This window comes from Onychostruthus taczanowskii, unplaced genomic scaffold (genome assembly GCF_017590055.1).
Source record: "Onychostruthus taczanowskii isolate IOZ18803 unplaced genomic scaffold, ASM1759005v1 scaffold36, whole genome shotgun sequence".
In the NCBI taxonomy this organism is placed as follows: domain Eukaryota; kingdom Metazoa; phylum Chordata; class Aves; order Passeriformes; family Passeridae; genus Onychostruthus; species Onychostruthus taczanowskii.
This window is the reverse complement of record NW_024501015.1, coordinates 2,136,159-2,152,292: the sequence shown is the minus strand read 5'-3', so window position 1 is coordinate 2,152,292 and position 16,134 is coordinate 2,136,159. Positions and strand designations below refer to the sequence as shown.

General features: G+C 37.1%; 1 protein-coding gene across 1 annotated transcript in view; it reads left to right on the top strand.

Moving 5' to 3' along the window:
- Positions 1 to 16,134, top strand: part of HIBADH (3-hydroxyisobutyrate dehydrogenase) — an 86,442-nt gene that overhangs the window by 60,606 nt on the left and 9,702 nt on the right. Inside the window, exons 5-6 of the mRNA XM_041411549.1 lie at positions 9,384 to 9,517; positions 10,047 to 10,123. Of these exons, the coding sequence (XP_041267483.1) occupies positions 9,384 to 9,517; positions 10,047 to 10,123 (211 nt within the window). The remainder of the gene's footprint in view (positions 1 to 9,383; positions 9,518 to 10,046; positions 10,124 to 16,134) is intronic.

Sequence of the window (16,134 nt, the reverse complement as noted above, 5' to 3'; positions counted from 1 at the left end):
AGCCACACAAAAGTCTGTTTTCTCGTTGCTGATCTTCTGCATAGAGTAGAAGCTTTTCAAGAAGGCGAGATTATGATGATACTGGAAATGCAGCTCTTCCCTCTTTCTAACACTCGACAAAAATTATTCTTGATTTTGCAGTATGTGAGTGGGATAAACTTTTATTTCTAGGACTTGAAGCCTCATTGGTCAAGATTAGTCTACTGAATTTTAGTTGTGTGGAGGGTTAACAGTGCCCCGCATAGTGGAGGAACTGCATGCATGTTCATGTTTAATTTTGAACTTCTCCTAAAGGACCAGAATTTCAAGCAATAGTGCTGGGCGAGATTTCTTTTCTTTGAAGAAGGACTATTTTCTTTGTTTCTTTCGTATTCAATATTTCACATGTATTTGATGCTGTGCTTGATCAGAACCCAGCAACAGTTAATCAGACAGCTCAATGTCAGGTGCTTTACAGTTGGACTGTTTGAAATCGGCTTTGAAATTTTGGGATCTTGTATATGTGGAATGTATTGCTTCTGTTCATCCCTAGCTGTCCAGCCTTCTTGCTAATGTTCAGATAAAAAATTAGGTACTTGTTTTGAACTGTGCTGAGCTCTGTGCACGTAGTTTTGCTGTCCACAACTGTAGATGCATGCAGCTGTTGTTGTTTTCATATTTCTGTGTAGGTCTGGAGGTAAGATTTAGACCAGGTATCTAAATATTAATGATGAGTAAAGGAGTAGCTAAATCTGGTACTCCAGCAACACCAAAAGGATGTTTGTGTTGTCTATGATTTTGTGGTGGAGTATGGGTCAAAGGTGGAGAATGGGAAAGATGCCTGTCATGAACTGCTGTTTCTTAATGTTTTTAATACAATATTTTGGGTAAAAATAAGTAGATAAGTTGATCAATCATACTGTATTTCCTTTCTTATTGCACTGCTGTTAACCTTTTTACTTGCTAACTTTTCAGGTGCTTTGATATTTCTCTTTGACATTACAATGACTAGAACTAAATGTAGTGCTTTTTACAAAATGCTGCAGACAGAACAATTTCATCAGGCCTTTCAGCTTGTATTTCTGTTGAAAAAGTTGAAGTATCTTTTGTGTGCATTTTGCCTTTTGCAACTTATTTTCTTTGGCTGATCCCTTGGAGGCATCAGTTGCTACTTAATACCATCTCGTAAAATTTTCCTCGTGCATCCCCCTCATATTAAACTGCCTCAACAAGAGCTTCTAGTTTTTGCATGATTTATTGAGAGGGCATATTCTTTTCTGTGTTTTGGCATCATTCCGTAATACATCTAAAACAAATTGAAGATCTTTATTCCACCATCCATGGCCAAGTTCAAGTATAAATCCCTATACAAATCTACTCAGGCCTTCTTTTAAAAACATTAAGCACCTCATGATCATTTTGCTGCTTTTGTTTAATCAGTTGTTTGTTCTTCCTCTTCCACTACTTTGTACCTTCCATTTCTGATTATGTTTACATTTATTTTTTTTGTTCCCAAAAGGGATATCCTCTTCTACTGTAACAAATATATGTACCTATTGTTTATATGCATGTATCCTTACGATTCATATAAATCCCTACATATGTTTTCTTTGAAGCCTCCAAACTTACTTGCACGTACAGCAGCACTTCTCATATTGGCATGTAGGACTGGAAAGTTTGGAACTGGCTTTGTCTTTAGACAGCACCTAGCAGAATTGGGACTCAGCTGTGACAGCAAGTGGAATGCTGAAGAAAAGCTCTTAGAGCAGTCTCTGCCTGCATCTTCTACCTTCATATTATTCTGGGAGGCAAAATCTGTTTAATTACGCCCTCTCATGCTGGGCTGCCCAGAACAGGTAGCATATTGCTCACCTCTCTTGCATCTTTCTTTCAGTGTCTACTACTGCTAGGAAAATAGCTGCATGGAGCATTAATGCTGATGCACACAGTCTGATCCACTCGTCTTCATTCTTGCCAGTGCTTGTGGGAGAGGGGGTGGAGGAGGAGGAGGAGGGAATTATTATTCTGCTGCTGACACAGGGAGAATGAGAGTGGCTTGATGCAACAGAAGATTATGTTCCCTGAGGATAAACAAACAGAAGGAGATAAATTAGGAGAGAGGATAATCCTGTTAATATGTGCATTCCTTAATTCTGATTCAGTTTTTCAAAACATATGATTTCACAGAGGTTAGAAATTTAATTAATACCTGTAAACCATCTCTTCAAGTTTACCTTTCAGATTGTGGAGTAGTGTTTTGAGTTGGCATTTGAGATGCACAAATTTGCTTATAAACAGGAATTGTAAGTAGTAATATGAATATCATGTGAGGGAAATATAATAATGTGCACATCACCATCTCTTCCTTAATTTAAAAAAAAAAAAGAAAAAACCAAAAAAAACAACTTTGGTTCTCTGGACTCTTTCCCAATACTGTTTGTTAGGAAGTCAGGGCAGCTTATAGCTTATTCGTTGCAATCTTCTTGTTGCTTTTTCAGCAGAAGCTGGGCCATTGTGATATTTATCTGAATTCAAACAAGGCTAATTAAAAGAGCTGCTGACAGTTGTTGTGATCTGACTTTGACTGGAGCTTGATGGTCATTATGGGTAAATAATGAACTAGGTCTGCAAATGTAGCAGCTGCCAACTTGGGATAGAAGAACAGCTATTGCTTCCAATTTAAGGATCTATCGACCGCTTCCCTTTTCCCTGCAGATCTTCTTCCTAGCAGAAAACTAATGTTTTATACTGCTTTGTTTTGTGGTTTCAGCTATTTCTAATATAGTCTATAATTTCCTCTTAAATATTTAACCTAGTCCATTATTAGCTTTCAGAGTTAACAACTTTTCCATTGAGCTTTCTTTGCATTTTCATTTTGTTTTGTTTTGTGGGTGGGTTTTTTGCAGTTTGTTTTATGTACAATGTAACTGCTTAAGTAATGATGATCATGTGAATTTAATTTGCCTGTTGCTGCAGAATAAAAATCCACTAGGTTTTTTTTTCTCTGTACAGCCATAATCTCACAAATTGTATAATTTGATTATGCTGTAAAAGAGATGTTTCTACTTCCTTAAGCATGCTTTTGTCTGGATTAATATTTGAGTGCTTGTTGTATAAATCTTGAAATCACTGACCTGAACCACCATTTCCATTTTGGCTCAAAAATCACTAGCTTATGAGGTATGGTGATGCAATGCTCTATTTGTCAGAAGAGGGAAACAGCAATGACTTTCATTAAGGGGCACTTCCAAGTACATTGTCGCTTCATCATGAGCTTAGCCTTGTCCCGTTAGCAAGTAGGAATGGTACCTTAAAGGGAAAATGGCAGATTTTAATAATAGATTAATTCAACTTTCTTCTAGAATTCACAGCATTATAAAGGCAGTACAAACCACAGAATTTTATATACAGAAGGACCTAGTCCATCTACCCAGCATTTGCTCAGCTGCCATTAGAAAAGGCAGCGTGCATTATGTAAAATGTGCGGAGGCACTTGTGCATTAGTGCATAATGCAGCAGAACTAGGGATCTTGCTGGGAAGAAATGATCCCAAGCGTGCCCCTAAAAGACAAGTCTTGCTTTGAGATATAATGATGAAAAATTGCCCATTTATTTGTGTCTTTGTGTTTCAGCAAAAACGAAACTTGGACTCGTTGACTGTCGTGCTGCCGCAAGGGTTTTGTGCACGTTTGTGTGCATCCGCGGGCACGGGCGTTTCTGTGCCTGCTTGGAAAGGCCAGCAATACGTTAACAAGGGGTTATGTTATGCTGGTTTATGTTAAACCAGATCACCCCCTAACATGTGCAGAGCCATTCATCTGTGTCACCAAAACCCAAGAGAACATCTGACATGGACTTCGAAACAGAAACAGTGATCACTTACAAATCAAACATGGCACGCTCTAAACCGATTGTGCACGGCAATCTTTTCGAGAAAGGACAACTAATTGAACATGATAAAGTGTAAAGTTAATTAACACCCTTAAATTTGTTGATTACTTTCACGGGATTATATTGTTCGTTGAGGAGCAGCTTTCTGTCCCAGCTGTCGCCTTTTTAGCGAATGTCGCTGGTAAACAATAGAGACACCATAACAAGTCGTAAATGGTCCCTGTGACAGCAGCCCCTTGTGAGGCTGCATCTGTAGAAAATGATTAGAACAATTGCATTTTAAAGACGGCTCACATTGCAGCCCGGTCCCATCGGTCCTCTTCTTTATCTCTGCTGATGGCAGACTGGTTACAACATTTAAGTTCTTTTGAGCAAATTAAGTGATTTACTGTGTTTTAGTTATAAGGCAGCAGAATAGCTTCATAGGTCTAGCTTTGATGCTGATTTTTATAATGGGGAGAAACACAAGCCCTTGGAGTGGCAGTGTGCTGTGGGTTTTTTTCTGGGTCTGTTCCATTTACTTGTTTCCTGCAAATAGATTGATGATGGCAGACTTTGTCTAAGAAGCAGGTAAAAAACATTGATACCCCACTTATATAAAATAACAAGTCTCTTCATGGTTATTTTAAATTTTATAGTATAGTTTTAAATATTCTTTTATTTCCAGCAGGGATTTATAGCTGATTTTGCCTTTACATGCCTTTTAATTGGTTTTAGTTTATATATGTAGCAAAACAATAGTAACCTTTGCAGTTAATCTTTCCTTGTGTACCTTAGTAACTTTTTGTGAGTTGCAAAGACAAAGTATTTCGTGTGAGCTGGCAGGTACTTAAAAAAATCTGCTTAGTCCTTAAAAATACACACTCACACAAGGTACACAGATGCAGCCTCTCAAGCTCAGCCTATGTGAAAGAGAGCAAACATGACAAGAACCTGCTTGTCTGAGGCAGCTACAGTCACTTAAACTGCATTTTAAAAAAAAGAATCAGAATAAAAGACCAGTGTTCCCTTGCACTTCCCAAAGTGGAACAGGCAAAAAAGCCTCAACTCCTGTGCTTGAAGGTGCAACATCGTAAAACAAGACAGAGGATTAAAACTCTAGCAATGTTCTTCTTGTTTGCTTTTTTTTTATTTTGTTTAGATCCCAAAATTAGTTGTTAAAATTGCAGCTAAATGTTGAGTAGACAAACAACAAAATAGATGAGTTTTTGCTGAAGCTTCTTGATATTACAGCCTTCATCTCTTACTTGTCCTTCAGAGACTCTGAAACAGCTCAGCTCGTATCATTTCGGTCTCAACTTTGTCAGCAATGAATTTTTTTATCTGCAGGTGCAGCGCAACAGTGGTTTAAATATGTTGGCACAGGGACATGCTTGAGTGCATTGTCTTTCCAGCAGTGTTGCTGTTTTCAGCATTGCCACTGTGATGGTGCTGTAATGCATAGCCTTACAATAGCACTTCTTTTTAACTCATCTGCCCTCTGTTCTTACAGAAATGTAATAACGCTGAAACCAAAAGCAGATACTTTCATACAACACCTTTACATTAACATCTCTTTTCTAGCAAATTATGTTCTTAATAATAAGCAAACTGATAGAAACTAAGGGTTTTAATGATGTAGCTATAGAGCTAAGACCTTTTTGGGCTTTTTTTGGGAACTGGAAACATCAGTGGCAAATTTCAAGGCTTTTTGCAGCAACATGAAATACTGTTTAAATAAGCACAGGAAAGTGAATGTGGAAGGGCAGCATGTCTGTCAAACGAGGCTGCTTGGCCTGGATGCTAAAACTTGAGGTCATCTTCAGACTGTTCCAGGGTAGCTGCATCCAGTTCCTGTTGTCATGTGAGGGCTCCTAAGTTTCCATTCCTATTTTTGTCTAAAAATGTTGAATTTAAGAACTGCTCTGTAGCAGGTTCACTGAGCAATCCATTGGCAATCAAATGAGAAGTGCCTGGATTGAACTTACCCCACTAGTAGCACAGGCAGATGTGACAGGATGCTTTGAAGTGCAGTTCTTTATGTACCTCTTTTGATAAAAAACTTAGTTTTGCAGATTTTCATCCAAAACCTGCCGGTACACAAGTGGGAACCCATCTCCAAGTGGATATGCCATACTCTGGTGCTACTCTGTAACTTCTCACCATATTTTTTCCCAGAGTCATTTTCTTGCATATCCCCTCAACTAGTTAGATCTCTTATATTTTTCTGCAATCCTCTTCCTGTCAGTTTATATCTCTGGGACAAAATCTGGTCCTGTTGTGACCTGCAGACTTGGAGTTGATCTGCTCTGTGGGATCTGCTGGTGTGACGACCTCGCAGGATTCTGCATATAGCTGTGGTTATCCCTAGAGAAACCAAGTATAAGACTGCAGCAGTCTTGCTTTGCAGCAGAGGAGGAAATCTTAACGCGTGCTATTCATAGATACTGTTTCTCTGAAAACTATTCCCCAAGGATGTGAAAAGACTTTTTGTATTTTAGAAAGAACAGCTAGATTTTAAACTACTTTTGACCCTCATGGTAGTGGTACATAAAACATTATCTTAGGTGGTAAAACTTCTTTTAAAAAATCAAAATATGAAAAATAATAGTTAACATATTTAAATTGCATTAGCTGCTCTGCATCTCCACTGCTCTCTTTAGTGTTAAAAACTGGTAATACTTAACTGGCTTGTGTTGTTGGTATGGAAGCTGTGATTGTGAAAGAAGGCTGTGCCTTCTTATATAATGATTTTTTTTTATTTCTATTTTTAGCTGAAGTTACAGTTCTGGTACTCCTAGACTCCATGCCAATTTTTTTTTAATTGCCAGTCTTAAAAATTTGCTGCGTTGCTAGTTTGATTCTGATAAAATAGCAGATAGTTGGCAAGGACCCTAGATGATAAAATCTACCATGAAGTAAATAGATTTTTGTTTTTAAAACAAGAATTTTCCAAGCCTTCTCCATTATACAACAAATTGGTCTCTTTTTTTTCTACTTAACTAATTTATTTTTGCTTCTTGAAATGTGTTTGAACAAGTGAGAGAGTGCAGCTGTCAGAAGATTAACCAGCTGAAAACTATTGTCAGCATTAATTTTACTCTAATAAATGAATCTCTGAAGCTATTTAGCAGTCTGTAATCTAGATACAAGGCTATTGACCTATGATGGATAGTACTGGATTTTGTTTGTAAGCTTTGACTTAAATTGTCTACTTAATTTGCTGCAGGTCAGATCACAGGATTAGTGGTAAAGGCCATTATGTGGTTTGAATAAAAATAGCTAGAGGAATGGAATGAAAATCATTGTGTTTATTAATGTAGCAATCTTTGCGGTCATGTACATAGTGAACTGGTAGCCAAAAAGACAACAATGACCTGTTTGTGCTAGCTAGTTTGGGCTTTGCTCTTTGCCCAGTTCCTGTGAGTTGCCTGGAGAGGAGTTGTTCAAGTGAGATCAAGGATTGGCTGAAAATTGGGTATCTCTCAACCTGGTCAGGAAGATCTTCGCTGCTGTATATATTTCAGTACCTCAGCGGTGTTCTGTATACAGACCGATTGTTTCGTTAAAGCTGTGGGTCTGAGTTCTTCTGCATGCTCCAGTTCTGGACTTAATAGCACAATAAGGACACAGATTTACTGGAGTGAGTCCAGCTAAGGGCCATGAAGATGGCAAAGGGTCTGGAGCATCTTTCATACGAAGAGAGACTGAGAGAGCTGAGACTGTTTAGCATGAAGGGAAGGCGCAGGGGGATCTTACTAATGTGTATAAAGACCTGTTGGGGAGAATTAAGTAAGGGAGCTACACTCTGCTCAATAGTGCCCAGTGACAGGACAGGAGGCACGAATCCAAACTCAAGAAATTCCTTCTGAAGCACAAGAAAATACTTTTTTTACTGTGAGGGTAGGCAAAGAGTGGAAGAAGTTACCTAGGGAGGCTGTGGAGTCTCCATCCTTGGAGACACTCAGAGGCTGACTGGACACAGTCCTGGGCATCATGCCTCAGCTGGCCCTCCTTGAGCAGGGGCTTGAATGATCTTGAGAGGTCACGTCCAACCCCAGAAATCCTGTGATTCTAGGTTCTAATATAGGCTGAGCAGGTCATCACTGGGAGCATCTTTACTGTTGCCTAGTTTTGCATAACTGGTGGGTATTTACTCTTTTTAAGACTTTGATCTGTCAAATTTGTCTGAAATTCTTCAGTGACTTAAAAGATAGTAGATGTTGAAAGTCAGGATGGGAAAAATAAACACTTGCCAGATACAGAAAGGGGCATTTGTAGGCATAGCCACATAGAGCAGTTGCACACAGTGAGAGCATCAATTGAAATTTTTATTGAAAAAAAAAAAAATTCAACAGATTCTTCAGTGTGAAAAGCTGCAGTGCAACTGTCCTTGATGTTGTAAACAAAGTCCCAAACTGTCCACTTCCTTAGCTGTGAACAGCACTTCAGAGCAATGTACCTAATTGAGCATGTATAATTTGAAAGTCAGTTGTTATCTGCAGCTGTACACCCTAACCAGCCAATGTTTGATGCATAGCACAGAAAATTTATTGTGGCTATGCTTCTTGCCAGAGTGAAAATTAGTGAGGAAGCTGATCTGTTCATCAGTTTAGGCCGAATTTTCCTAGCAGTTATACCCATTAAATACCAGGGATGAGGAAGTTAGGGATGTAAGAGTAATTCATATTAGAATTAGGCTTCTTTTAAAGAATAGAGTATTTCATGGAGTGAAGGTAATAAATATCACATGAAAAATTTGCCGATGTTGTGCTTGGGAATTGTATATTTGGAGAACTACGGTGTGTTTACTGAACTGTACTGAAGACAGGACAGACTACAGGAATAAAACTGGGAATAGCGTGTTTGTGTGTGTATGTATATGAATAATTTTTACATCATCTTTATGTAATAACTGCATCATTGTAAATACATTAAGTTTGTGTGGGAACTAACTTAAAGCTTCTCAGATTAAGGAGACTTTTGCTTCAGATTAAGAACATCATAAACTGCAGAAATTCAGGAGACTTGGTTTTATATGCTTGTGTCTCTTAGCTGTTCAATCATGTGAAAATCAGGAAGCATTGATAAAAATTAGCCTAGGTTTGGAAAGGCTGATAAAAGCAGAGTTATCTTTGAGCAGTAGTTTGTTAATGGTTGTATGTGAAGAGTAGTTTGACAAAAGAGAAATTTTATTTAGTAATTCAGACACTGAATTTTGTGGAGCGCAAAGTTGCAGGAAAAGTTAGTTGTTTCTTTGTATAAACTATAAAAAGTGACTGCCAGTTTTATGCAAGTCTTATGACTTTTCTGCTAGTGTGCATGGAAGATAAGGTGGTTTTATCTCCATCAGATGTTTCACAATGCTGATCCTTTGAGTACTGGGAATGCAGGGTTATTTTACATAGAATTTGAGAGGTTCATCGTAAGAGAAGTATTAATTTTGCATCATCAGACCCTTACTGGTAAGAGAAACTGCCTAAGTTTTGAGGCTTTTTAATAATATTATTAAATCCAATGTTATCTTGATTCAGGTGTTGGAGCTGCTCGAGCTGGAAACCTTACTTTCATGGTTGGTGGAGTGGAACAAGAATTTAATGCTGCCAAAGAGTTGCTGACATGCATGGGTTCTAATGTGGTTTACTGTGGAGAGGTTGGAACCGGACAGGTAATGCTTTCTGAAGGGCTAATAGCTATCTCAGTCTTTCCTTTTTCTGCCTTTTTATTTATTGGTGCCTACTCTTTTACTCAAGAACTAAATGCTTGATAATATATCTTCATTCTTGTTTGTTTGTCTCTAACCTTGTGTTTGTACATAACGTCGTGGCACTTTTGTCCAGTATGTTGTGTAACTTTGTATGAAATTCTGACTGGTATTTCTCCACACTGGCTTGTTGAGATTAGACTTCTTAGGGGAGAGACATTTTGATTTTGTTTTATCTGAATTTAGATTTACTGGGTGTTCTGAAGAACAAAGAGCTCCAATATGGCATGTATGCTAACTGAGCAGTACTAAGGAAAAAAGGTATTTTTTAATCTGTGAAGGAGTCATTAACTTTGTGCTATCACAGATCTGTGTTTACTCTAGAAAAAAGCTGCCGGAGCATACTTGAACATATTGTCCTGGGCCTAGTGGATTCCTGTATGTTAGTTCTATAAAAATGCATAAACTAATTGATGGTTTCACGTGTTTTCAGGCTGCAAAGATCTGCAACAACATGCTCTTGGCCATCAGTATGATTGGAACTGCTGAGGCTATGAATCTTGGAATCAGGTTGGTTTGTTTTTTGTGGTGGATTGAACACCACAATAACATTTTTTCCATTACAGTTTTTATGTATTATGGTTGACTTTTGCTGAGACAATGATTAAAAGAAATAGGTAAACTTTTTGCCAGAAGTTGTCTTACAAAGCCATGAACAGGCTAAAGGGATTATTTATTTAGCTAAAGGAGGTGTTTTCAGCATGGGAATATTCTCTTGTATTGGCTGCATTGGTTGTTACATTCTACATCTGAAGTTAAGAATTTATTTGTTCTGCTGTAGTGTAGTGTACAATAATGTTTGTCTTTCACTATAAACAGCCAGAGCTAATATAGAGGTAAGTTTTTGTTTGTATTCTAAGCTAATGTACAGTCTGTTCAGAATATTTTACTCACATATGGCTCTCATTGGCTTTGCTTATTTCTTAAATTGTTCCAAGGTCTATTGGAAAGTGAAACTTCTACTACAGTGTGTATATCAAATTAAGATGAAAGCATAAAACAGAACATCTACCTTTTTTTGACTTTATGAGAGCACTTTGTCCTATTTGCCAAAACTCCTAGTTTGTCAAAAAGCTGCAGTATACTCCACTACTCTCTTGCCAGTACTGGCTACCATTTCTTTTCTAGGATGTGCTACATCTGACTTTTCAGTGACGTCATATTTGAGCAAAATTATTTTTGTTTTCTAATTGTGATGTATTTATTTTGCTGTGGTCTTTGTAATTTTGTTTTATTTATTGAGTGCGTGCAAGTACACCTTCAAGATCAAGGTATTTGAACCTTTGATAAATTCTTGTAGCCAAAGATCAAAATAATTTGCAAATTTATAGACAGAGAAGTCCTGTGTTTGAAAACATTATCTTGCAATTGTGTATCTTTCAGGGGATTTTCATGAATTATTTATCTGCACAGTTGCATCCTTAAAATTTGCTAGCTAAAACTACAGATACTGTAGGTACTTATCAACTGGGCTCAACTGTGCTCATGTGGATTTGGTACACTGTAAAAACAGCAAGAGGGCATCAAATGCTTACATAAATTTAAAAAAACACCTACGTATGCGCACATACACAAGACAATGTAATGGATTCACATTTCCTCTTAATTACCATATCAAGATGCAGTTGTTTTATTGAATTGCCCTTGTCTCAGATGTTAGACTGTCTTGACCTATTAAGTTGTCATGTTGTAATTGAGATAAAAGAGGAATTTGCTTTGCATCAGTGCTAATTGGTTTATCAATATCCTGTACCATTTACATTTTAAAATTGAGAGTCTGTAATATACTGAAGCATGTCTGCATCAAGCCATAATAAAACCAGTAACATTGTTTACAACTTTTTAAATCTAGTGTTATCCAGAAAGCTTGCATTGTGTTCTGCTTTAAGTCATGATTCACTAAGGCACATGCAACTAATTTTTTGTTACAGTTTTATCTACATTTGTAGGAATGGCTAAAATAAAATCAATTGGAAGAGGGGTATTCTGGGGCGTGTAAGCCCTGTGAAGAGCAACTTGATGTCTGCAGTCTGTAGCTTGAAGATGTTTAGAATTTTTTCCTTTTCCAGTTTAAATTTTGGCTGAATCTCTATTCATCATTTGTGACCAAAAATCCAATGTGAAAGTAACAATATATAAGCCTCCCTACCCTACAATTAAGGTTATCAAGAGGGAACTATATTTATTGTAGATGAAACCTGCTGATTTTAAACCAAAGTATAGAAATAGCAGAATCTCATTTAGTCAAAAACTGAATTAAGTTTAAAACAGAGATGGTTATTTAAGAAGTAATTTAGAATCCTTGCATTGATTTTAATTTACTGTGATTTAGATCTTGAGAAGATGACTTCTGCTTATAACTAGAATAAGTGCTTTCCACTTGGAGTGTGGAAAAATTTCTAATATAGAAATTTACAGTTGTCATTCTAATTATTAGAAGTTTTGCTCTATTAATAATTTTAGGAAGTTTTTTCTACTCTAAAGCTCAAAGGATAGTGTGGTTGGCTGCTCTGAAGAGAGTAGGAAGATGAACTTGATTTATTAGATTGATGCATATCTGGTGAAGAAAGTCAGACTTTGACTTCATAATGGTAAAGGATACTGAAAATCTTAAAAATTTAGAGTAGGAATTTTGGAACTTAGGTGTGTTCTTAACTTTCATATAGAATATAAAATGTCTTTATGTCACACATTGTATATATCTGCTGTGTCATTTACATTGAGTCCTAGGGACTTTGAATAATTAATTATTCAAAGTACTACTGTCAGAACTAGATGTAGCTACAAGATCATATTACAACACCTTCCATAAACCAATATATACTCTAAACTTAAGTCTTCAAAGCAGTGTGATATTAATTCTATTAATAAGCCACTTCTTCTTTAATGTTTTTGTAAACCATACAGTCTAAATTTTAATTTTCTGAAGTAGTTAGAGTGACTATTCTAGTAATTTAGTATTTTTAAATTATTGCTTTATTTTATATTTGAAATTATAGAATTTTTCCAAACTTCGACATAAGTAGCAAATAAAATATGGTGAGGAGGAAAGAAAACTGACATTAATGAACAAGAATTCCTCAAAAAACTCCCAGAAAAATAGGCCATATTGCTATGCAATTTTGCATTTATATTTCACTTGCTTTACTCAAACATCATCTTTATTTACTAATGAAGATGTCCATTTTCTCTGGAGGTTATTTGGATTAAATTGCATAAATACTTTTTAAAAATATTCCCATCCATAGTTCTGGATTAAATGAATGAAATGCTTGTTATGTTCAGTTTTTCCATTACTTTCCTGATGATTTATGAATGTTATAGTAAAAGTTAAAAGGTGTGGCAGATGTTGCGGAAATGAATTTACATTGTCATTTATATTTTCTTTCTAGCATGTTAGTGCATCTTGTCAGTTGAAAAATCTTGAGCACATTTTGCTGTACAGTTTTACAAGTAGTGTGCATATTGCAAAGTACTGACTTACTGTGTCAAAGTGACACAGACTAGATGTAAACTGCACAAATAAGAAGTACAAACATGAAGGGATACTGTCCACAGTCAGAAAATATTTTTCATTTTGCTGATCATCTCAGTGCCAGAAACTTTGTTCTGCTGAGCCCTGGGCTCCAGTAAAACAATTTCTAATACTAGCAAAATAAAGCTCGGAAATGAAATATTGCTGATACCTGGTTTGTGTTTAGGTCAGATGGAAGTTGCTGCCTGACAGACAGTTTGCGGTCCCTTCAGAAACTGCCTGCAAAGACTCAAGGAAGGGCTTATGTGGTGACACAAGACAGCTCAAGGTTCCCTAATGTGGTTGGGATATAAGGGACCAGGAGAGCAGTAAGGGCTCTATGGCAATAACTTCACTGCAAAATCCGTTTGTACATCCAATAGCAGAGAAAATCATATCTATGAGGAGGGACTGCAGTGCCACCCAAATTTATACCAAAAACCGCAAATACAGCTCCTTCCTAAGCAATTTTACTCCATTGATTTGTGCCCACCTGGGTTTTTTTTAGATAAATAAAGTGACAAGACAGTAAAAGAATTTTTCTTCTCATGCTAAGTTAAATGTAGTCTCAGTCTCTAGATCTGGTTTCTGTGAGCACCCCTGAGCTATGGATGTAAGAAATGAGCAGAAATGAGAGCTGACAGTCGAGAGGAGCATGTCCAACAGGCTGAGGAATAATTAGTCCTGGACACATCCCCACTGCAAAGTTTAGAAAGAGTATCTTGAACAAGCACTCCAGGGTGTGGTTCCTGCTGTCTTTGGCGTGGGACTATAGCTAAGTCTCATGAAGGTTAGTAATGATGCTGGAGACCACTTACCTTGTTTAAAACACCAATGGCAAAGTAATTTTTAACTGTGGTAGACGGGCTGTAAGGTTCTGCTTGAATATTTACATCCTTAATTCAGTGTTTACCCAAAGCACCTTGAGATGGGAAAAGAGTTCAGCCACTTCAATTGTTACACCTTAGAATGAGACCTGGATGTATCTTTCTTGTGAGACACTATTTTAATTTCTGTATCTGTTTCAGACGGAGCTTTCAGAGGAGTGTGTGAAAAATTCAGGCTGAAGCTTTATTAGAGCTCAGCAAAACTTGAGTTTTGAGCTGTGGTGTGAAGGGATCCTATTTTGAACTTTTTTTTTTTTAGTATGTGCATCTATTGCTTAGTTTCTGCTGTTCACTTCATTAGGAATGTTATTGAAGAAGCATTGATTTGAGGGAGAAATTGTTTTTGTTCTATTATAAGTACAGTTAATACATGAGCTTCTTTTCTGCTTATAAGGGAGAAGAGCATTTTGGTAATTGTAAATTCACACACACATGCACAAGCGCTTGCCATGTCCAATAGCAAGTTGTTATGGGGACTGGCAGACTGTCATCATTTTGATAGCTTGAGCAGTATATCTCCTGAACAGCAATGGAGCTCTTATGCAGAGAGTATCGTATGTTCCCAGCCAATTTACAGGGAAACAGCAATAACATTTTATCATGGTTGAGAGCCCAGTAGCTGCTTCCTATTAAACTTGCCCTTTCAGATACCTGTCTTGGATTAATTTGTTGATTTCAAATGGAAACTCAGTCTTCTCCACTGAAGCATGACTTTCTAGGATAGACTCTTGCTGAATGACAATTACTGTATATTCTGGCTGGTTTCAGACCATTACAAGCTTTGGGCGCAGTGGAAGACAGAGGACTTCTTCAGTAACTGATTTTAATATATGTCTAATTTTAACTGTCAGTTATATATGCACCAGTGGATGAATCTTCAGAAAGATGAAATGCAAAGCACTTCTAACTTGCTCTTATTAATGATACACTTGCTGCAAAGGAGAAAAAAAAATAGGTTCAGGTCTCCTGAAGAGAAGCTGCATGGTGTTTAAGAGCTATGAATTTTGAAGAAGCAGGGATACAAACTGACACTATCTTCCTTTTTCTTTTCCCAGAGCAAAAATATGTCAGATCTAGTGCAAGACAGTATTTTACATATCTGTATAATACATGCATATCTTTTAAAGTACACTTTCACAGAGAGGTGGTTGGAACACTGTAAAAAGAGCATCCTTTGGGAGGGTTATGTGTTTTGAAATAATAAGCCCAGTGTCCTGCAGTATACTCACAGCTGTAATTGCAGGCCACTCCATGCAGTTGGATATGGCACAAGCAGGCACTACATTGGTAAAAATACTGATCTGGATGTAACAATGATAAGGAAACACACGAGTCAAGAGATTTGTTTGAGGGGGAAAAAAACAACCTCTGTGTATTTAAAAGCTCAGGCTTTGAATGCTCCCAGTGTGGTTTTTTTTGATTACAACAATTAAAGCCATTATTTGGAGTGGCTCTTGATGAAGACTTTTATGGTGAGGACTTTGATGCACTATGCACACTTTTATGCACAATAAAATACTGTGAAAACATACTGGTGCTGGAAAATACAGTTTGTATTTTTAAATAAATGATCATTGTGAGCATTCAGTTGAATCAGAGGTTTGGGAAAAAATGGGGAAGAGCATAAAGCTGGATCCCATTTAGGCCAGCGGAGACTTTCCATTGAATTCCAGGGCCTGCTGCAGCAAATCATTCATAAGAGTGCCCAGCAGTTCTGCTAAAAAGCTATCTGAAATACAGAAAATTATCTTGCTTAGCATTAGAAAGGCAGACTTGCAGGACACAGTGCCACTATGGGAGTAGGAGCCATGCTGTAGGTTGACTAAAATGTAGTTTTTCAAATCCAGAATGCCTACTGGAATAGATAGACATGCATTTTATCAACTGTTCGACTGGTAAAGAGCTTTTCTCATCTACAAAAAACTTTGAGTGCTACAGTGCCTGGAAGCCCTGTTAGGCTATGGGGATCTGCAGAAGTCTGTGATGTGAGAACTAACATAAAAAACATTGAAATCTATTTAAATAAACTTTGTATAAGGTTGTGATATATCCATTTTAAAGTGTCCTTTCCTTATCTTGAATTGTTACTGGAGATAGTTCCCTTGCTTTCTCTTTTGTCC